This window comes from Nyctereutes procyonoides, unplaced genomic scaffold, assembly GCF_905146905.1.
Source record: "Nyctereutes procyonoides isolate TBG_1078 unplaced genomic scaffold, NYPRO_anot_genome, whole genome shotgun sequence".
NCBI lineage: Eukaryota > Metazoa > Chordata > Mammalia > Carnivora > Canidae > Nyctereutes > Nyctereutes procyonoides.
In genome coordinates, this window is record NW_026575146.1 from 69,853,512 (window position 1) to 69,876,160 (window position 22,649).

The 22,649-nt window shown below is 47.7% G+C and overlaps 1 protein-coding gene and 1 non-coding gene across 3 annotated transcripts; both read right to left on the reverse strand.

The window, feature by feature from the left end:
* Positions 1–2,279: 2,279 nt before the first annotated feature.
* On the reverse strand, positions 2,280–22,640 carry CACNG7 (calcium voltage-gated channel auxiliary subunit gamma 7). 2 transcript variants are annotated; one of them, XM_055311137.1, is made up of 6 exons: positions 22,511–22,640; positions 19,717–19,941; positions 19,000–19,086; positions 18,478–18,618; positions 3,999–4,144; positions 3,369–3,703 (listed from the first exon to the last, which is right to left on the reverse strand). In XM_055311137.1, exons 2-6 carry the CDS (start codon positions 19,910–19,912, stop codon positions 3,446–3,448), a joined length of 828 nt encoding a protein of 275 aa, XP_055167112.1. In that variant the 5' UTR covers positions 19,913–19,941; positions 22,511–22,640; the 3' UTR covers positions 3,369–3,445. The 2 variants fall into 2 exon arrangements, with proteins under 2 accessions (XP_055167111.1, XP_055167112.1); XM_055311136.1 differs by lacking the exon at positions 3,999–4,144 and having other exon boundaries at positions 2,280–3,703.
* TRNAK-CUU (transfer RNA lysine (anticodon CUU)) lies at positions 15,606–15,678 on the reverse strand. Its single transcript has one exon. It is a non-coding gene; the product is annotated as a tRNA-Lys (tRNA).
* Positions 22,641–22,649: the final 9 nt, after the last annotated feature.

Sequence of the window (22,649 nt, forward strand, 5' to 3'; positions counted from 1 at the left end):
AAGATTTTATTTATTTATTCATGAGAGACAGAGAGAGAGGCAGAGACACAAGCAGAGGGAAGCAGGCTCCATGCAGGGAGCCTGATGCGGGACTCGATCCCAGGTCTCCAGGATCATGCCCTGGGCTGAAGAAGGCACTAAGCCGCTGAGCCACCAGGGTTGCCCTTCACAGCATTTTTTTTTAAAGATAAATTTTTAAGATCGCATTCCATTTTTGTTTTTTAAGACTTTATTTATTTGAGAGAGAGAGAGAGTGAGAGCACAGAGGCAGAGGGAGAGGGAGAAGCATACTCCCCGCTGAGCAGAGAGCCCGATGTGGGGTGATCCCAGGACCCCGGGATCATGACCTGAGGTAAAGGCAGACACTTAACTGACTGAGTCACTCTGGCATATTCCCATTCCATTTTCAAAATGTAAAAAAGCAAAACACAACCAAACAGTAACAACAACAACACCCCAAAAAAACAATACCTAGGTTGATTCTTTTTTAAAAGAACATAGACCTTAGGACATTAGATTGCTAAATTCTGGAGAAATAAGCAGATGTCCAGCACTTGTACCAAAAGTGCCATTTCTGCAGGCAAGACAGACAGCACCAATTAATCAGGCTGGCAGACAGCACCAATCAACCCAAACAATGGGGACATCCTCTTCCACTGAGCAGATATTCAAAATCCTTCTCAATATCATGCTCCAGGCAGCCACTAGGAATCGATTCGTCTTGACAAAGAAGCTGAAACATCTTTGCCATCCCAGATCTCAAGCATGACCTCCAGAAATTCCTGAAACCATTGGAAATGACTCAGAATATTTCCCTCAGGGAGTCAGTTCCTGCTGAATCTTATTCTTTCCTGCTAACCTGCCTCCACCACTCTTCTGGTTCCAGAGGGATTTGGAGTCCTTCTAGCCCATCCTCCCTCCTTTTTATAGAAAAAGAAACTAAAACCCCAGAGATTAAAAGACTTCTCAAGGTCACAGGATGAGTTTGCATCAAAGTCATGGTGGCGAAATATGGTGGCTGAGAGAAAAGGTTCTGGAATTGGACAGGCCTGGGTGGAAATTCTCCTTTGCATCTCACCAGCTGGGGGATCTTATCTCCCTGAGTGCCAGTTTCTTCATCTACAAGACGGGACTGTTTGCAATGCCTAGCTCACAGGTTTGGGAGAATCCAATGAACTAACAACATGGAAAGCGCTTATTAGCACAGTGTCTGACACCTAATAATAGCTTGGTGAATGTGGTCATGATTGTGGGAGCCGTTCTGATTGCCCCCCAAGAGCCTAAATCCCAAAAAGGCAAAGAGCCAAAGGGCTAGCATTGTTTCCTTTTCAAGACACTTCAAGAAGCTTATTAAACACTCAGGCTGTTTCCAATCCCTCAGTGGAGTAGGTGAGATCTCAGATCTTAGGGCCCGCTTGGGAGCCTCTGATACCAGGCTGCTGGGAACATCTCGTGAGATCATGTTTGGGATGAAAGTGTGCAGCTCATAGTAGGTGTGCAATAATTGGAGCAGTGATTTCTCAACAGAGGGATGGATTCAAACATTAGGAGAACCACTGCTCTCCAGTGCAAAGGGGCAGAAGGGGGGGAGAAAGCTCAAGTTTTGGCACCAGATAAACCTACTTTCAGCTCTGCCTCTGCCAGTTTCTACCTATGTGACCCTGGGTGAGTCATTTCGCCTCCATGGCCCTATCTGCAAAATGACTTCAGTAAATTCAACAAGTAAGCTTGGGGAGAAATCAAATGAGGCAATAAATGTAGAAGGAAGGCAAGCAATAGTAAGAGTACTCTAAGTGGTCATGGTAACACCAACAGTTAATTTTTATTGATCCTGACGGGTGTCATTTGCTGTCCTACATGCTTTACACGGACTGAATTATAAAGTGCTGCTGTTAATAATTATGATGATTAAGCAACTTAACAAAGACCAATCTGACCTTATTCTGCAGGACTCAAGGCCCCCACCCCAGGGGCAGAGACCTGGACGGACCCAGTATCCAATCCCCTCTCCCTGGGCAGGCGGAGACGTGTTTGAAATAAAGTTTATTGAAGTTTCTGTCGGTATTTACATATGATACACGGCAAATAACAGAGCCAGGGCCCCCCACCCCACCCCACCCCTTCCCCACCCTCAAGCCCCCCTCCCCCCAGCCTCGTTAAAAATCGCTGCGTAAGGACAAGTTAACTGCTGCGGTCCCCCCTCCCCCCTCCCACCTAAGATGCAAACTAAAAGCCCCCCGTCCCTCCCCTGCCCCCCTCCCCCCACCCCGGGGGGCCTTTCCGGTTCCGTGTACAGCACTGTGCTACCTCACCCCCTCTGCCCTAATCAGGGGGAGGGCGAGTTTCCGGTGATCTTCCCCCCAAATCTGTCCCAGGGGGCGGATGGACCCTTGAAAGAGGCCAGAGTTGGGGGTCTGAGATGGGAAGAGGGACCTCAATGAGGGGGAGTGCCAGAAAATGGAAGACTTCGAGGTTTGGGGGGTTTCGACCCCCGCTACTACCTCTCCCTCCCCCGACGGGGCCTCGAGGGGGAAAAGGCCGGCACAGGTGTGGAAATGGCACGGAGGACTTTCCTCCACCCTAGGGTCTCCATCCCTGTCGCGGGTGTGCGGGGCTAGATGCACCTAGGGGCTTTGGATGAGCGGGTAGAAAGGAGGAAGAGGAAAAAGAGAAGAAGCCCAGGGCTGCTGAGAGAGGAAGGACATCCTGCCGACGGCGCCCCCTCGAAAGCAGGTGACCTTCAGAAGGCCAAGAGCCCAGCCGGCGAGGAAGGATGGGGCCTCCCGGGGAAGCAGAGAACTGTGTGTGTGTGTGTGTGTGTGTGTGTGTGTGTGTGTGTGTGTGTGTGTGTGTGGTGGGGACACCAGGTTAAACCGTGCCCGGGCCTCCAGCCCCTCACCCCACTCTGCAGCTGCGGACGCAGCAAGAACACTGTCCGCGGCACCCGAGGGCCCCCAAGCTCCGGAGAGGAGACTGGGCGGAGGAGAGAAGTCGGGGCCGAGGGGAGGAGAGAACGGTTGGCATTCCAGGCGGCTGCCGAACCTACTCTCCAGCCCGGAGCTCCGGCGGCGAGAGGGGAGGCCGTGGGGCGCAGCGTGGGGGCCCCCGGGCGCGGGGTGCGCACCGTGGGGAGGTCCGCCGCCCCGGATCCGCAGGGGAGGGGGAGGGGCTGTCTGCGAGGGACCGGACCGCAGAGGTCGAAAGGCCCGGAAGGGGGGAGGAGCCCTTGGAAAGTAGGAGGGGCTAGGGCGAGGGGAGGGGCCACGGGGAGGGCGGGGCTAAAGCTTGCGAGGCATCCTCCAGTCGGGAGGGAGAAGCCCCGAGGGAGGGAGCCCGGCTGGGGGCCCGGAAGCCCCTGAGGAGGAGGAGGAGGAGGAGGAGGAGGAGGAGGAGGAGGAGGAGGAGGAGGAGGAGGAGGTGGAGGCGCTCCGAGAAGGGGCTGGCCTCAGCAGGGCGAGGTGGAGATGTGCAGGTGGTCCGGGTACTTGATGGCGGGAGGGTAGTTCTGCGTCATCTGGATGGAGACGTCGCTGGAGATGTCGGAGGGGCTGCGGCCCCGGCGCCACGCCTCGGGCTGCAGAAACTGGCCCGAGTAGTCGGAGCAGTCGCTGAGACGCGGGCGGTAGAAGGCCGGGTGCGGGCGGTACATCTCCTCCTCTGCGTAGCGCTTGGTGAACAAGTACACCGACATCACGCCAGCCCCCTATGGCAACGCAGGATCAGAGTCCCAGAGGCTGGCTCGAGCTCCCAAGGACGCCCAAGGCTCCAGACCCCCAGCCCCTCCTCTCTCAGACCCGGGAGTCCAGGCTATCAGCTCCTCCCCACACCCAGGACCCAGAAGTTGGGAGCTCCCAGACCGCTCCTCCAGGACCCAGAGGTGAGGCCCTCGACTACCACCTATCTCTAAAACCCAGAGTCTACACCCCCCAATTTCCTCTAACTCCTGGATCCAGGAATGAGACCCCTCCCCATTCATGTCTGGGCCCCACAGACATCACCTCTTTGAGTAGGAAGGATGAAGCAGCGAAGGCAAAAGACCACCCGTAGCGATAGTGAAAATACTGCTCAGAACTGCTGGGTCTGTTCATGACCTCATCATTGATGCTGGAAATGTAGAGAACCAAACCCACCACCAAGGAGAGGCCTGGAGAGCAGAGGGTGCCCTTGATCCGTTAGCACTGGGTCCCTCTTGCCAGTCCCAGTCCCTCCCCCATTGCACAGCCATCCCCTCCCCTCTCCTCTCTGCTAGGTCCTGAACTAAATTCCATTTTTTGAAGCCCCTTGTGTGCTGGGCCTTGGCTGGGTGTTAGAGACCCCAGAGATGAATCCACTTCCTCTGTTTTCCCCCCTTCCCTAATCTCCAGGTGGGGAGTTCATAGCGTAATTGGGGAAGGCAAATATGGACATTGGTCATTAGTCACATACATGGTGATATGTGCAGTAAGGAAAGTAGTAGCACAGTTCCAGAAGAGGCACCAACCCACCTAGGGGAGAGGCAGGGACAGGGACAGGGGGAGGGGCAGGGGAAGTCAAGGAAAGCTCCCTGGAAGAATGGCCTTCACCCAGGTCCTATAGGATGAGACCTGAGGAGAAGAGTACACAGTTATACCACCACAGGCAGAGGGAACAGCATGGCCGAAGGGTTGGACAGGGAACACTGAACCGATCCATCTATATAGCCAAAATATGGGCCACAGCCACAAAACAGGTGCCCAGAGAAAGGGGCAGAGACACAGCCATGATGGGCCTCAAATGCCAAGGGCACTAAGGAGCCATTGAAGGTCTGGAGCAGAGGAAGGACAGGGTCAGATTGGAGTGTTAGAAGAACACTTGGGGAATGGTGGATTCTGGGAAGAGATTGGAGGGAGAGACTAGTTGTGATCCTCCAGGGGGAAAAGGATGAGGCCTGAGTTGAGACTAATAATAACAGCAACAACATCAATAATAATATTAAAAATAATAATAGCAACTGCTTATACAGGTCTAGTCCTGTGCCAGGCACTGTTCTCAGGGTTGTATATGCATCAACTTATTCAAACCTCCCAATGATCCTTCCACATAGGTACCATTTTTATAAACTGACAGTTGAGGGAGCAGAGCCATTGGAGAAGGGGGATAGGAGACGTCTGGTTTGAGAAACTTTAAGAGGCAAATATCACTTCCTCAAGATGAACTTCTTTTAAACAGTTAAGCCATGTCAAGTGTGGCTTAAGGAGGTTATGAGGTCCCCTACCCTACATCAATCTAAGTCATCCTTATCAGCATCTTCCCCCAGAATCCTAGAAATACACATATGTGTGCCCATCACACCCAGAATAAATCTAAATTCCTTCCACTGCCTACCACAGGGGTCAGCAAACTATGGCCCATGGGCACCATCCAGCCCACCTCCTGTGTTTGTAATGGCCTACTAGCTAAGAAAGGCGTTTACACAATTAAATTGTTGAAAAAAAATTAAAAGAAGAATGATATTTTGTGGCATGTAAAAAGTATATGAATTTCATTTGGCAGCTCCTCCAAGTGTTAAAGATAGAAATACCACATGACCCAGCGATTCCACTGCTAGGTATCTCTACCCAAGAGAATAGGAAACATATGTTCACACAAAAACTTTGCATGAATGTTTGTAGCAGCATTTTTCATAATAGCCGAAAAGTGGAAACAACCCAAGTGTCTATCAACTAAATGGATAAACAAAATGTGGTATAACCGTATAAAGGAATATTATTCAGCCAAAAAAAGGAATGAAATACTGATTTATACTGCCACATGGATGAACTTGGAAAATAAGCTAACAGAAAGAAGGCAGATACATACTGTACGATTCCATTTATATGCCATGTCGAAAATAGGCAAATCCATAGAGAGAGAAAAGTAGATTAGTGGTTGCCAAGGAGTGGGGTGGAAGGGAGATTCCCACTGGCTGTCGTTAAAGGGTATGAGGTTTCTTTCGGGGGTGATGAAAATGTTGCAGAATCAGGTAATGGGGTTGACTGCACAGCCTTGCAAATATACTAAAACCACTGAATTATATGAACTTTATGTTTTGTAATTTATAATATCTCAGTTTAAAAAGCACATGGATTCCTGATGTCAGGGTCTATAAATAAAATGTTATGGGCATCTAGCCACACCCCTTTGCTACTGTGTAGCCGACACCTGCAGTGGCAAGGTTCGAGAGTTGTGGCAGAAACTGTATAGCTGGTAATGCTGAAAATGTTAATTATCTGGCCTTTTACAGAAAAACTTTGCCTACCTCTGGACTGCAATGCCTATGCAGTCTGAGCCCCACCAGACTCATCCCTGGTCAGTTTCTCCTTACTCTCTCTACTTAGATCACCCTTCCTCACCTTCCCTGAGCACCTCAAGCTTATTTCTGCCCCAGGGCCTTTGCTCCTGCTGTTCCCTCCAACTACAATGCTTTTCCTCCAGATTTCTCCATGTCTCTAACTTCATTTATATCTCTCCTCCTTTGTCCTTTAGAAAGGACTCCTTGTTTATCTTATTTTTTTTTAAAGATTTATTTATTTACTCATCAGAGACACAGAGAGAGAGGCAGAGACATACGAAGAAAGAGAAGCAGGCTTCCTGTGGGGACCGTGATGTGGGACTCGATCCCAGAACCCTGGGGTCACAACCTGAGCCTAAGGCAGACACTCAACCACTGATGCAGAGAGAGAGGCAGAGACACAGGCGGAGGGAGAAGCAGGCTCCATGCAGGAAGCCCGACATGGGACTCGATCCAGGGTCTCCAGGATCGCGCCCTGGGCCAAAGGCAGGCGCTAAACCACTGAGCCCCCAGGGCTACCCTAAATAAATAAATCTTTAAAAAAGAAGAAGAAGAAAAAGAAGAAGAAAACTGCTGATGGAAATTGTGAAGAGATATGATTTCTCATTGACCGGGTCATCAAAAGTTAACAAGCTTCACATCATATTCTTTTGGTGAGGCTGGGGTAACAGCAGCTCTTAATGCGTTGCTGATGAGGATAAAAATGGCCCAGCCCCTGTGGAGGGGAATCTGGCTGAATGTAACAAAACCACACATGTATCTGTCCTTTAGCTACACAATCTCATTCATTAGAATTTAAAACCCTGAAGCTGTCTGTCCAACCACACAAAAGCACACAGGCGCGTGTTAATTCACCGCATTACCGGTAACTGCAAAATATTGGAAATGACCTACATGAACTTACATAGAGGATTAGTGGGATAAACTGTAAAACGTCACTGAACAGAGTCCTGTGCCACTGTGAAATAACAATGAGGATGTTCTCTGTGAACTGGTGTGGAGTTCAATGATAGTTCAAGACTATATCACTAAGTTAAAAAAAAAAAAATGCATAGGGGATCCCTGGGTGGCTCAGCGGTTTGGCACCTGCCTTCAGCCCAGGGCGTGATCCTGGAGACCCAGGATCGAGTCCCGCATCGGGCTCCCTGCATGGAGCCTGCTTCTCCCTCTGCCTGTGTCTCTGCCTCTCTGTGTGTGTCTCTCATGAATAAATAAATAAAATCTTAAAAAAAATGCATAGAAGAGTATGCAGGATATTAGCTTTTAACCAAAAATAAGTAAATAAATAAAATACATATATGCATCTGCTTATTTTTGCAAAAAGAGACATAGTAAGGAAAACAACAAATGAGGCTGATCACCTACAGGAGGTAAGTGAGGACAGGAAGGAACTGGCACTCCTCTGAATACATATATTTTTGCATGATTTAGACAATATTTTATATATTCAAAAGCTAAAATCAACAAGGATGGGGGAAAAACTAAAATTGAATACCAACAAAAATAAATGAAGTAACTTTATATCAGATGAATAATACAACCACAGGAGGGGGTAAAAGTAGTATTCCAAGTAACTTACAAATACAGTATTTTGATTATATATTTCACTCTAAAGACAAAAGATCTGCAAAGAAATCTTGAATTTTACTTAGTAAATTTTGGGGGGGAGTGTTTGGAGGTAGTTCTTACTCCGTGTGGGGTTGAGCAAATTTGCAAATATACTGATATTTAGGGAGCTGGATTCTGGTTCTGAAAAGAGGAAGAAATGGATCATAATTGGGTAAGATGAAGAAGACCCAAGACATCAGCAAAAACTCCTGTTTTACAAGCACATAATTCCCCAGTTTGTGTCTTGAAACATCCCAGAGACAGTATATATGACACCCCAGCAGCAATGAGCCAACCTAGCAACCAGCTTTTGGTCTCTGATACCATCTCCCACTAAATTAGAAGCTAGGGCTTCCAAAAGAAGGAGATAATTTGAAGCCTGGGGCAGTAAAAGTGTACCGGTGCCACAAAGGGAGGAAAAACTCAAAAAAATGATGGAGCCACATCAAAAAAGGATGCAGGGACTAGTTTGAAGGGGGTTCCTGATAGTCCAACTAAGGACAATTTGAACATTGAAATGAATAATATAAGTAATAGCATGTATTGGGACGCCTGGGTGGCTCAGGTGGGTGGCTGACTCTTGATTCTGGCTCAGGTCATGCTCTCAGGGTCATGGAGTCGAGCCCCAGGGTGGGCTCCATGCTTAGCAGGGAGTCTGCTTTTCTCCCTCTCCCTCTGCCCGTCCCCCAGCCAGCACAGATGCCCATCTGCATGCTGCACTGTCTCTAAAATAAATAAATAAATAAATATTTTTTAAAAAGAGAGAAATGGCATATAATATGCTGAATTTTTAAAAACGCAAATCCATACTGACATACATATTCTTTAATAAATAAACAAATAATAAAAGAAAAGAGAAAATTATTCTTTTTGGTGGTATACATATAGATGGAACAGCAGATTTAGAAAACCCCATTTTGGAACACTAGGAGTAGTATTAGGATACTGGCCAGTACCATCAGTGGCTGTTAAATCACTGCACGATAGAAACTCCTCCTGGAATATTTATTAATTACAAAGAGATTTTTTAAAAAAGCTTCCTTTTGGGATCCCTGGGTGGCGCAGTGGTTTGGCGCCTGCCTTTGGCCCGGGGCGCGATCCTGGAGACCCGGGGTCGAATCCCACATCAGGCTCCCTGCATGGAGCCTGCTTCTCCCTCTGCCTGTGTCTCTGCCTCTCTGTCTCTCTCTGTGTGACTATCATGAATAAATAAATAAAATCTTTAAAAAAAAAAAAAAAAAAAAAAAAAAAAAGCTTCCTTTTTTGTAAAGGAACCTAACATACTATCTCAAGCAAGTGCCCAGAACTAACATCACCAATAGCAGTGCATACTGACACCATTACCTCCTCATGCAAGCATGCCACTACTCCATTTATGCAGGGTTCCTGCTGAAAATGTGTAACCTGAATCTACTCCTAAGGTAACTGTGGGCATTTTACTAGATGACTGGCTGCACTCTTCAAAAAAAGTCAACATGAAAGGTATTTCTTTTTTAAAAAGGCACAAGAACTACATAAAAGATAAAAGGCAATGAAAGAGACAGGACAAGGACATACAGAGCATGATCCTAGATTGGACACTGAATGGGGGGGAAAGATGACTATAAAAGACAGTATTGGGACAATTGGTGAAATCTGAGTGTGGACTGTGCTTTAGCTATAATATTGTATCAATGTCAAACTTCCTGAATTTGATTATTGTACTGTGGTTAGAAAAGGGAATGCACTTGTTTTTAGGAGACACTTGCTGAAGCAGGGTGAGGTGTTTGCAACTGATGTTCAAGTAGTTCATGTATTTATGTTTATAAATATCTCAGATACAATAAAGAGATACATATAGAGAGAAAGCAAATATGGCAAAATATGAAAATTTGGTCCAGATGAAGCACACATGAGAGTTCACTATGCTATTTTTGCAACTTTTCTGCAAGTTTACATTTTTTTCCAAAATAAAAAATTTCAATAAAATAGGTATCCCCAAAGCAGGATTTTACCTCCCTAAGGTACCTAAGTATTACCCTGCAAATTACTTATTAATTGGAAAGAAGAAAAAGTACCTTTTCAATGAACAGCCCTGAAGCCCACCACTTTTATCAAGGGTTCAAACTTTGTCCCCCTCCCGGAGAACCACCTGACAGTATTTGCTATGGTACCACCGCTGCCCTCTGCGTCTGCTTACCAAACCCATTTGACCTGAATTTAATAAAGCCTCTAGTCTAGACAACTTCTGGGTTATAGAGAATTCAAGGAAGGAGGAACAAATCTAGGATGTAGGCATTCCACATGATACCCTGGCCTCCAGTCTTCAAAAAGACAGTGATGTGGGTCAAGCTGGTAACATCTGAACCAGTGGTCATCCTTAACATCTCAAGAAGAGAGACAACCAGGCGTTCTTATGTCTCTGGATGCAATGTGGTAGGATGTCAACAGCACCCCCTATCTATGAAGTATTTTTTGCCAAAAAAGCAGAAACCAGAAACAAAATCCCACACACCTGGATGGGATTAATGACAATTTTACAGGAAAACACAGGAATGAATGAATGAAACCACAACACGAGAGCATGGTGGGAAAAGTCAGTAGTGTGGGAATTCTATAAGACAAATGACCAGATTTCTTCAACAAATAAATGGCAAGGAAAAAATAGGAAAGACACTATTAGAGATTAAAAGAGGCTTCAGAGATCTATCAGCTAAATGCACAAGTGGAATCTGAATCCTGATTTGCAATAAACTAACTATAAAAAAGCATTTATTTATGACACAAGGGGGGAAATTGAACACTGACTAGATATCAAATGATATTAAGTAGCCATTCTTAATTGTGTGGGCATGATGGTGATGTTAAATAACAAAGTACTTATTTCTCAGAGATATACTGAAATATTTGTGCATAAAATGATTTAATGGCTGAGTCTGTCTTAAAATAATGTACTGAAGTGCAGAAGGGAGATACGGCAGCACAACTAAAAAAAGATTCGCCATATGTTGATAACTACTGAAACTGAGGGAAGGATACATGGGATTTCATTTATTTATACTATTCTTTCTATATTTTTATAATGAAATACATTTTAGAAGTCAGTGTTGTAAAAAAAAATAGTGGGGAACTAGAGTAAAAGAAACATGAACTAAATGCTGTGTGTGAAACAAGAATGAATCCCAATTTTTTTGGGGGGGAGCTATAAAAGGCATTCTTGAAACAATGGGACAGTTTGCAAATGGAATAGGTTATACTATGGAATTCCTGTAAAATTTCTTGGTGTGGTAATGGTGTTGTGGTAGAGGAACATCCTTCCTCTTAAGAGATGCATACTACAGTGTTTACAGACAGTCTATCATGATACCTGTGACGTACTGTGAAATTGTAAAATCCCAAAAAAGTGGGGGGGGGGTTTGCGGGGAGACTATGGCAAAAAAAAAAAAAATCACCAAAATGCAGGATTTAGGTGGAGGAATGTATACCAGTGTTCATTGCACTCTGCTATCAGTTTCAAAATTTTCATTAGAAACTGGAGTGATTGAGATAAAATAGTGGCCCCCCCATCACTCTCCTTCCCTTCAACCTGCTTTACTTTTTTCTGTAACTCTTATCATTCCTTAACATGTAATCTGTATCTGTGACTCTTCCCATCATACATTTCCCCCACCAGGATAAAAGAACTAGCCTACCTTGTTCCCTCTTGAACCCCTACCATCTAGCACAAGATCCAGCACATAATAAACACCAGTTGAATAGATAAGTATACTCACCAAGCAACTGGAGCTTCTTGAAAAGCTCATTAGTTGCTACTCCTTTTCGAACCCCCCTCTTTTTTTTTTAAAAAAAAAAAAGGTTTTATTTTATTTATTCATGAGAGGCACAAAGAGAGAGAGAGAGAGAGAGAGAGAGGCAGAGACACAGGCAGAGGGAGAAGCAGGCTCCACGCTGGGAACCCAACGTGGGACTAGATCCCGGGTCTCCAGGATCACACTCTGGGCCAAAGGTGATGCTAAACCTCTGAGCCACCCAGGCTGCCCTTGAACCCCCTTCTAAATCCCACCATTCCTCCATTTCCTCAAAGAATCAACCTTTCATTGCTCTGAACTTCCGTGGCACTTTGAATTTCTAGTATTCCATAATTTGGATATTCAAAAGAGGGTCCACAAAGTGTTACACAGTTGAAATCATCTGAGATAGGTGTAGAAAGATGAGTAGGCTTAAAGAAAAGAGATAGCAAAGGGCAAAGGAATCTCAAAATCCACACTCACTCAGGTACCCTAGTCAAATGCAGGGGAGTCATCCTGATTTTATTCTCTCTCATCCAGCAAAGATGCTCAATCATCAAGTCATGTCTATTTTACTTCTTGTATCTCTCATAAATCAAATCCCCTTCTTGCAATCAAAGTCCTCTGACCCTGTTAAGGCTTATTGTCTATGTTTGTACCATTGCCCTTAAATCCTCATCTCCCTGCTTTAGATCCTGGTTCTTTCTAAAACCCACACAAACTCTATCCTTCTGTTGTCGAAACTCTCCTTTAGCTCCCTACTGTCCAGACGAGGTTTTTAGTTCTTCAGCCTGACATTCCAGACTGTGATCTCATTCCTGCTAACCACCCAACCTCACCTTTAGGTTCCATGTTTCACATTACAGTGCTAAAGCAAGTCAGGAGCAAGGATGGATAAGGAAACAAATATTTCCAAAGACAAAGAATCTTTTGCTGTTCCTTTTTGCTTTTGTTTTTGTTTTCAGTAATTGGAAATCATGTAAAAATGATAGCAAGGGGCACCTGGGTGGCTCAGTTGGTTAAGCATCTGCCTTCAGCTCAGGTCATGATCCTGGGGTCCTAGGTCCAAGCCCTGAGCCAGGCTCCCTGCTCAGCAGGCAGCTGGCTTCTCCTTCTCCCTCTACCCTTCCTTCTGCTTGTGCTCTCTCTCTCTCTCTCTCTCTCTCAAATAAATAAATGAGGGACGCATGGGTGACTCAGAGGCTGGACACTTGCCTTCAGCCCAGGGCATGATCCTGGGGTCCTGGGATTGAGTCCCACATCAGGCTTCCTATAAGGAGCCTGCTTCTGCCTCTGCCTCTCTCTCTGAGTCTGTGTCTCTCATGAATAAATAAATAAATATTCAAAGAATAAATAAATAAATAAATAAATAAATAAATAAATAAATAAATAAATAAATAAATAAATAAATAAAGTTTTTAAAAAGAGCAAAAGGTTGTCTTCTGCTTAGGGTGTGATCCCGGGATCCAAGATCAAGTCGCATATCGGGCTCCTTGTAGGAAGCCTGCTTCTCCCTCTGCCTGTGTTTCTGCCTCTCTGTGTGTGTCTCTCATAAATAAATAAACAAAATCTTTAAAAAATAGCAAAAGGTAAGTTATTCTTGTCATCTGTCTACTTCCTAGACATTTAATAGTGGCACTCTGGTTATCCAAAAACAATAGTCTTTTCCCCTTTATCTCCCTTCCTCTTTCTCTTCTTCCTTTCCCCTTTCCTTTCTCTGTAGTCCAACTCCCACTCCCTCTCCCTCCTCACCCCACATCTGTTTCAAGATTGCTCGGTAGGCAAGAATCACCTACATTCCAAGCTGGATAGAAATAACTGGGCCTTAGAACAATAGGGTTTCAGGACCATGGAGAGCTGCACGTGCCTCTACCTGTCTCAGCAGCTTTCTAGGGCATTAACACATGCTGTGAATTCCACCTCCATACAAGGCAGTATTCTTTCTTCACTCTAAAAAGCCTCCCTCACTCACCCTTTCAACTTCATCTACTCAGATGTCACCTCCTCTTGGAAGCCCTCCCGGGTCATTCCCCCCCTTGCCACCACCCTACTGTGCCAAGCTAATGCATCTTCCCTTTCCCAAAATGCCCTAAGTTGTCCTTATTATTCCTCTCTTATACAAATATTTCAATGTGTACTTTGTACCAGCAACTCATCTAGGCTCTGCAGACACAAATGAGAGCGTGCTTGTAAAGGCCCATGTATTTTGTAGTTTACATTCTAGTAAGAGACAGAAAACGCGTAAGATGACGATAGCTATGGAACAAATATAAAGTGTGCAATGTTAATAGTATAGTGGGGACAAGGCAACATTACATACTGTTGTCAGAGAAGGAAACTCTGAAGAGAGAAAGTTGAAGCCCTTTGAGTATCAGGAGGAAGAGACTTCAAGCAGGGAGGGCTACTGAGTATAATGTCCTCATGTGGGGCTGAGATGAGCATTTTCAAGGAATAGCAGGAGGCCACTGTGGCTGAGGTTGTAAGCCATGGAGACAGTGTTAGTGGGTTAGGAAATGAGGTCAGAGATCTGAGCAGTAGCCAAATCACAGAAAACCTTGTAGACTAGCATGGAGACTTTGGATGTACTCTATGTGCAAATGGGAATCCACTGAGCATGGAAGGGAATGAAGCAGGTGTGTATTTTTGATTGACAGGAAATTGAGGCTGTTTTGTAATTGACTGGATGTGAGCTCCCACTTAGGATTCAGCTACATCTTTAGTGCTCAGTGCAGGGCCTGGCATGTAGGATGTCTGTGTAAATGCTTGATGAGCAAATGGATGAGCATATGTATAGAACATGTTGAGGGTCAAGGGTTAGCATGGGCTTTGTATGGGAAGCATGCTTCTTATGGCCTGGATTCTTCCAGGAATGAAAATCAATTATCATTCCAGCCTCCTCCCTGCTTCTCTCACCAACCATATTCAGTCAGTCATCTGGTTCCATTGATTGTTCTGTCGATATCCTTCTCTGTCAAAGCCATCCACTTGACTTTATCTTTCCATCACTGGCCCCAGCTCAAGCACCAGCTGCTCTTGCCCAGACCACTGCATAAGCTTCTTCCTTGGTTTGCCCATTTCCCATGTTTCCTGCTAGTCCATCCGTGAAGGATGCTTATGACCCTTTCCCTCCTCTGCCCCAACCCTCCCCCTGCTTTCTCCAGAATTGAATGCCAATGTCACTATTCACCAGCCCTTAGGCAACTCCTGTCTCTCTCTCCAAGTCTTGGGACATGAAGCAGTTGGACCAGATTATTCTGTTCCCAGATCTAAGATGCTGGTACTATCACCCTTCCCTCTCCTTTTAAATCTCCTCATGTTTATGATTTTTCTTAAAGATTTTATTTATTTATTCATGACAGAGAGAGAGAGAGAGAAGCAGAGACACAGGCAGAGGGAGACGCAGGCTCCATGCAGGGAGCCTGACATGGGACTCGATCCCAGGTCTCCAGGATCACACCCCAGGCTGAAAGTGGCGCTAAACTGCTGGGCCACCAGGGCTGCCCTATGATTTTTTTTTTAAGTAGGCCCCACCCAGCATGGAGCCCAGCTCAAGACTTGAACTCACAACCCTGAGATCAAGACCTGAGCTGAGGGCACCTGGGTGGCTCAGTCAGTTGAATGTCTGCCTTGGGCTCAGGTCATGATCCCAGGCTCCTGGGATCCAGCCCCACATCGAGCTCCAGGCTAAGTAGGGGGTGGGGGGGTCTGCTTCTCTCTCTTCCTCTCCTCCTGCTCATGCTCTCTCTCTCACTCACTCACTCATTCTCTCTCTCAAATAAGTAAATAAAATCTTAAAAAAAAAAAAAAAAAAAAAAAAAGACCTGAGCTGAGATCAAGAGTTGGATGCTCAACCTACTAAGCTACCCAGGCACCACCATTTTTATGATTTTTAAAAGTCTTTCATTTTTTACTTATTGTCCTATTTTTTAAAGTAATCTCTATGCCTAATGTGGGGCTCAAACTCACAACCCTGCGATCAAGAGTCACATGCTCTACCACCTGAGCCAACCAGGCATCCCATTTTTGTGTGATTTTCAATTGTGGTGGGGCAGTATAGTGCCATGATGAAAGCCTCAGTGGGAATTCTGCTTCCCCTTTGGAAAAACTTCACCCCTGGGTCCTTCTGTTTCCTCAGCTGGGGAATGACAGTAACAATGACATCTGACTTATGAGGTAAATAAAAAAAAAATAACTTAATTTGCATAAAGCACTTAGAACGTCCCCAAACAGTGGCACTCCATCAAGTGCTTATTATTCTGGCTGTTGCTGTCACTACTACTATGTATGTACATATATTTGTATTTAGCAGGCACTGGGTCAGCCCTCCACATCTATGATGGAGATCAGGGGTCAGCAAACTACCATTTGCCCCAGCACCTGTTTCTATCTGGTTTTCCAACAAAGCATGGTTTTTACATTTTTAAATGGTGCGAGGAGTGGGAGAGGGGGAGGAAGGCACAAAAGAAGAGTATTTCATTGCTCATAAAAATTACATACAATTCAAATTTCAGGGTCCATAGAGTATCAGTGGGACACAGCCACACTCACTGCTTCACCTCTGGTTGCTTTGGCACTACAACCCTACGGCTCACAAAACCTGAAATATGTACTAGTTGGCCCTAGACAGGTTTGCCACTCTTTGACCAAGATTTGTCCTCTTGACAACTTCACAGAGGAAGGCTGTAGCCCATGCAGTGAAGGGGAAGAACTTGAACCCAGGTCTTCCTAGGTTCACAGCAACATGAATTGTCAGCCACCACACCCCACAACCTTGAAAGCACACGATTGAACTCCTTGAGGTGGGGCACACAGGCCATGTCTGCCATGTCTGTAACGTGAATTCGACAAAGGGAAGTGGAGTTCAATCCCCCACAAATTACTCTATTGTTACATCACAAGCCTGACCTCCAGCCCTGATAGCACCATTGATCCTCAGCCTGACCTTGGGAAGTCAGGTTCTGGGGCACTGCAGGAGCATGAGTGCGGGTGTTGTGAGAGAACACCGTCTGTGTGCACCACCCCTCTACCACTCAGCTGTGCAGCTCCTTGTGTAAGCAGCAAACAATGGGTTTTCTTTCTAGTGGTCTGGGTGGATTGAATAAGATCTCCATGCTTCCTACCCTTGTCCGACTTTCTCTCTCTCTAGGCCACTATTTTTCTGTATGAAAAATGATGAGACCTTTCTGCTCTGACGCTCCAGGATGGTGATATTCTACACGTCTTATTTTAGCTCAGTGTCTGGCTCTGCATGCCGTGATTCAAGTTTACAGGGAGGTTGCACCCTGGTTTCTCTGGAAAAGGTCTCATCAGGTTAGGTTGGAGGCATGGGGGAGGTTTAGCTGAGTGAGGAACAGGGATGAGACTGGAGATTGTCAAAGATCCATCTTCAACTCTTTGCGTAGCCAACTCTGAAGACGGATCCGAGTGCAGGCCCCAGGGGACAGAATGGAAATGAGACATCAGCGGGGTTTGTTCATAAAATTATCCACAGAATGATAAGAATTAGAATGGAGTTTAACAAAATGATGTTGAATTAATTTGAACTGGGTTGCAGAATGGAGTCAGAAGGGACCAGTGTTAGTCGGACTGGATTGCTGAGTGAAATGTGTCAGGGCTGGGTTGACCTGGCCTGACCTGACTGGAGAGGGAATGAACTGGACCAGACAGTGCTGACATTGGAGGTGGGTAACATCTAAGAAAGAACTCTGCTCTGGAGCTCATGACACTCGGTCCCCCAGCACCGGTTCATGCTGCTGTCTTGGGCAACTCCCTGCACCACTATGGGCCTGGGTGCCCCCATTTTATCGAGTGCTAATAATAACTCCGTGACAGAGATGTTAAGGGAAGGGTGTGAGATCACACATACAAAAGAGCCTCGTATCTCAAAAGAAAAAAATAAGAAACAAAAACAAATACTGAGAAGTAGCTAATGACAGGCATAGTGATGTATTGAGAGTGAAGTATACACCTGCAACTCACATTGAACTGCATAAAGAAATAATGATAAGGCGGATTGATGGCTACACAGAAATATAGACAGATTGACAGATAGTCTAGTCATAAGGTAATGGTTGACACTAAGTGGTGAGTACCTGGGTGCTCACTCCAAAATTCTTTCCACTTTTCTGTTTGAAAATTTTCAAATAAAATGTTGCACAGAAAATAAAGAGGGTGCCTGGGTGGCTCAGTCAATTAAGCCTCTGCCTTCAGCTCAGGTCATGATCCCAGGGTCCTGGGATGGAGCCTGGCTTCTGGCTTCCGGCTCAGTGGGGAGTCTGCTTCTCCCTCTGCCCCTCTTCCTGCTCCTGCCTCCCTCTCCCTCTCTCTCTCAAATAAATCAATAAAATCATAAAAGGAAAAGAAAGAGCCTTGGAATATGTTAACTGCTAAAATATCAGGAGCAGTTAAAAAACAGCCTCTGGGGGTGAACGGCAAGTGTGAGTCCCAACTCTCCCTCGTTGCACAAACCTGAGCTAATGACTTCAGGTCTCTGAGAGTGTTTCTCTATTTGTACAATGAGGCTATTAATAGCATTTCCCTCACCGGTTGTCCTGAGTATTAGGACAGAGCCTGGTACCTAATCAGCACCCACGACTGGGTCTTCCCAACAAGCTGTGAAATGGGTGCTGCTATCTCCATTTCACAGAGAAGGAAAGTGGGGCTCAGAGAGGCTCTGCAACCCTGCTAGGATCACACAGCAAGGAAGTAACTTTCTTAATGGAGGAGGGAACCACAGGTTCCTGGAACCAAAAACCAAAAACCAGAAAAAAAAAAAAAAAAAAAAAGGGCCTTAAGTCCTTTCCTCGGGCTCACCAGATAGGATGAAGAAGATGCCAGAAACGAAGGCCAGAATGGTCCTCTGAGGGCGGATGTGGCCGATGTTACTGATGACGAAGGCCGTGAACACTAGGAAGAGACTGACCATGGGGAACGGAGTGGCCGTGCGCACCGTCTCTGAGGGAGGGGTAAAGGGTGAAACAAGGGGTGAGGGGGGACCCTGGGGAAGATGACACCTCCCCATTCCCCTGGACCCGTCCCTTTATGCAGCTCCTCCCCTTTCTGATACTTCCATTGCTGACCCCACCCCTTCACCCAGGCCACACCCTTTGGGTTTGACCCCGCCCCATTCCTGTGGACTCCACCCATTGCCCAGCCCGCTTCATCAACCTGGCTCGTCCTCTTTACCCCACCTCCGTCCTCCTTACCCCACCTCCGCCTTCCTTCTGGCCTCCACCTCTTCCCTCCCACCCCCCTCCCTTTCTGGGGCTGCCCTTCCACCCAGGATTCGCCCCTAGTTCCTGCCCCCTTTTGTCTAGGCCCCCAGCTCCCCCTCACTCAGAATATTCTCCGTGTTTTCCGTCACCAAGTTGATCTCTGGTTCAAGGAAATATTCCGAGGCCACACAGCGACCCTTCTCCCGGCCTGGGGGTAAGGCAAGAAGGCAAAGCTGGATGAGAGGTTCCTGAGCTCTGGAGAGGCAGTGAGGGGCAGGTGGTACAGTAGGGAGACCTCGGGATGGGTACATGAGGCTTCATCCAGGGGTTCCCGTCTATACAGGGGGTCACAGAAGGGGCTGCACAGGAGATCTGGGAGCTCCCCTCTCGAGCTCCCCTGAAGACCCGTGGTTGGAGGACACGGCTGGAACCCGGGTCCCCATGAGGAGGGGCAATGGGCCAGGACTCCTGAATCCCTAAAGAGGATGGGGGGGGCAGATTCCTAGAAGGGTCTCCGCGGTCACTGGGGGGCATGAATTTTTTATCCTGCCCATTCAACACCAGAACTGTGGAGGGGACAAGCTCTGATGCTAGACTATTGCTTCTAGATGGGGACTCGCAAGGGATTAGGAATTTGGGGATCATGTGAGCATCGCGACTCTTGGATCTGGAAATAAAGGGCTAGGAATCAGATCTCCAGATAGAAATGTGCGTCTCCAGGAGAGAAACAGGATCAGTTTCTGGGTTTCTGGAACCCAAGAGTTGGGACTATGGATAAGGACTCTTGGGTCCAGGGCAAAGCAGGGACAGTTGAATGGAGGACAGGTGGGGTCTGTACCTGCGAAGAAGCAGACTCGCCAGAGGCCAGCGTGCAGTGCCATCTTGACCTCCGTGGTCTGGTTCTGCGGCAACACCGTTCCCTCCTCCATGTACAGCCAGTAATCAGTGCTGACTGCGATGCCCACGAGCAGCAGGCCACACGCACCAAACACGCTGCTTAGCAGGGTCAGGGCGCGGCTGCTGCAGTGACTCATTCTCAGCGGCGGGGGGCGCCCTGCGGGGCCTGAGACACAGGAAGCCGCGGCCTTGGAGAGCCATAATGGGACTAACTAGAGTCCCCAACCCCATGCAGTCACCAGGGACACTAAATCCAAGCCAGAGACACCATTTCTCAAACTGAAACTTCTCAACGGACATTTGTGCCCTAGCCCATGACCCCATTTCTGGATTTGGACCAGTGACATCAACAGTTGACCTCCAACCCCAGGACTGGTCTTCCCAAGCCTGACACTTGTGTTCTGCTCTGGGTCCTGATGACAGATTCCACACTAGATCCCTGACCCCAGGATAAGATTTCCAACTATCACCTACAGCCCAGATCTAGAGATGAAACCTTAGCTCCAACCATGTGTCTGGACCTACGTCCCAAATATCCTGACTGCCTAGAAACTCAACTTCCATATTCTCAAAGTCAGAACCAGGCCCTCCAACCCTCCCATTATGCCCTGACCAGAGACCTTCACCCTGAACCAGCCCTCACCAGAATCCTTAACCTTGAGCCTAAGCTCAGAAACTATTACACCGATCAGGCATTTCAACACTAGAACCAGGCTATCCCCCCAATCCTGTCTTCTGGCACCCTGACCCCTTTCTTTTGGACTTTGCTAAATAATTACCAGAAATCTCCCAAGTGGGTCACTAACCAGAACCCTAACTAAGGGTCCTACTAACCAAGGACCCAATAACCAAGACCTGAGTAGAGGTCCCCATCTAAGTTTAAACCCTTGGACTCTTATCTTGACCTTTAACACCCAATTCTAATACCAGGACCATGACCCATGACCTTCTAACTTAGATCCTGTGACTTGACCTTGATTTGGTACCCCAATCTGAGATCATGGCCCACGACTCAGCTCTAAGATTCCAGAATTCTAATCCCCCCACCATCTGAGGTCCAGGCAGGTCCAAGACCCTGGGATGTTGGAACTCCATCTCAGACTACTGGATCCCAGAACCCTGGGACCCCAAGACCTAGAGCCTGTATTTTGCGAGAGACTCCAGAATGTCAAAACCAAGATCTGGGACCCCCTTCCCCTCCAACTCAGCACCCTAACCAGAGTACTCTAGACCATCCTTGAAACTAGGGATCAGTGCTCTGAACCTTAAAATCCCAAATCGGGAAGTCCAGGATTTCCATCTCTTTCATGTGCCATCACAATATCCCTAAATTCCCTACCAGAGATTCTGGACTCCAATTTCCATGCTAGAACTTCCAATTACAGACCGTCTTTAACACCTAGCCTGGAACTCTGACCCTGGGCCCTCAAAACAAGAGATCCCCAGTTAATAGCTCTGGCCTTCCAAATTCCACGCAGGGATCTAGAGATTCGAACTAGGGAGCTACTAATGTCTTATCTACCACCCTTGCTCCCCAACCCCATAACTTTTCCATAAACCACAAAATCCCATGATTTGGGGGACTCAACTTGGGATTCCCCCATCCTATCTCAGCCAAAGACCTCTCTACATCCCTGAATACCAGCAATCCCCATCATCTTTTTTTTCACCATAAAGGTTAAGACCCTAAACATTGCCCAACAATGCAGCCAAGACTTGAGACCCGCCTTTCTCTAATCAGAATTCTGAGCCTTTAAAACTGCCCCAGGCCAGGATCTTGTAGTCAGACAACTTTCATCATCCCAGACCCCCGATGCACACGCACACACACCTCAGCGTCCAGAGCCCCCATTCCGCCAGGCCCCACCCCCAGCCTCCTGGAGGAGTCAGGAATCCGAGTCTGGCAGAGCTCTGACCAGCTTTTCCTCCCATCCCCCGTCCCAAGGCTCCAGGGCTTGACCGCCAGCTGCCGGCTCCTTTTCCAGCCCGCTCAGCTCGGAAACAAGCATCAAAACCCCAGTCACCCTGACTGCCTGAGTCCCAGGTAGCTGACCTCAGCTCCCCTCACCGCCCCACCATGGCTCCTTGGACTCCAGCTGGGACCTTGTCCATGGACACCCTTCTCACTTGCCCTTTGAACACCAACCCCCCGTTTCTTGGCTCCAATTCCGCCCCACTCCAAAAGGCCCGCCCGGATCTCCTCTTTCTCCTCCAGCCCTTCCTCCTTTGGGACCCTCCCCCAGGCCTGGAGCCACCTTCTTCTCCCTCTTTATATATCGCAGCCTCTGCTGGATTCAGGCATTCGGATCCCGGGGGTCCCATTCGCCAAGCCCCAAGTCCAAACTCCGTCTCCCTCCGATCTGCTGGGGAACGTATTCCTCGTTTCTGGGGACCCCTTCTCAGACACATCCTGCCCTCCCCGAGCCTGGGCCTTCCCCGCTTCATCCGGGATCGCCTCCCTCAAGGACCTGGCCTGCACCCTCCTCAGAGCCCACGGTCCCTAAGACTCGGACATTCAGAGTAGAGTTGCCCCACTCCAGGACCCTAAGACCCGGTGCTCCTGGATTCCCTAGGCCCAATGCCCCCCACCCTTCCATTGCCTCCCGAACTCAGGCGTCCTGACCGCCAGAATCCCACATTCCGGGGCCGCTCGGGCTCCTCCTAGCCCCCACCCCCGGCTCCCCGCCACCTCCGGGGAGCCCCCACTCCTCCCAAGACCCTCCCCTCTCGCTCACCTCGCTCAGGGCTGGGCGCACGCTCCGGGCCGCGGGCCCCGCAGCCGCATGACCGGCTCCGCGGCTTCCCCCGGCCGCCACCGCCGCCACCGGGGTCGCCGGTGCCCGCGCCCCCCGCCCCCGCCCCGGAGCCCGGCGT

Bases quoted from the DNA above. Each gene is read 5' to 3' on its own strand.
- CACNG7 (XM_055311136.1), bottom strand. From the start codon at position 19,912: ATGAGTCACTGCAGCAGCCGCGCCCTGACCCTGCTAAGCAGCGTGTTT. The intron at 19,087-19,716 runs GTACAGACCCCA...CCTTACCCCCAG, and splicing joins GCGAGTCTGCTTCTTCGCAG to GCCGGGAGAAGGGTCGCTGT. The intron at 3,704-18,477 runs GTGAGCCCGAGG...GCGTTGCCATAG, and splicing joins CATCTTCTTCATCCTATCTG to GGGGCTGGCGTGATGTCGGT.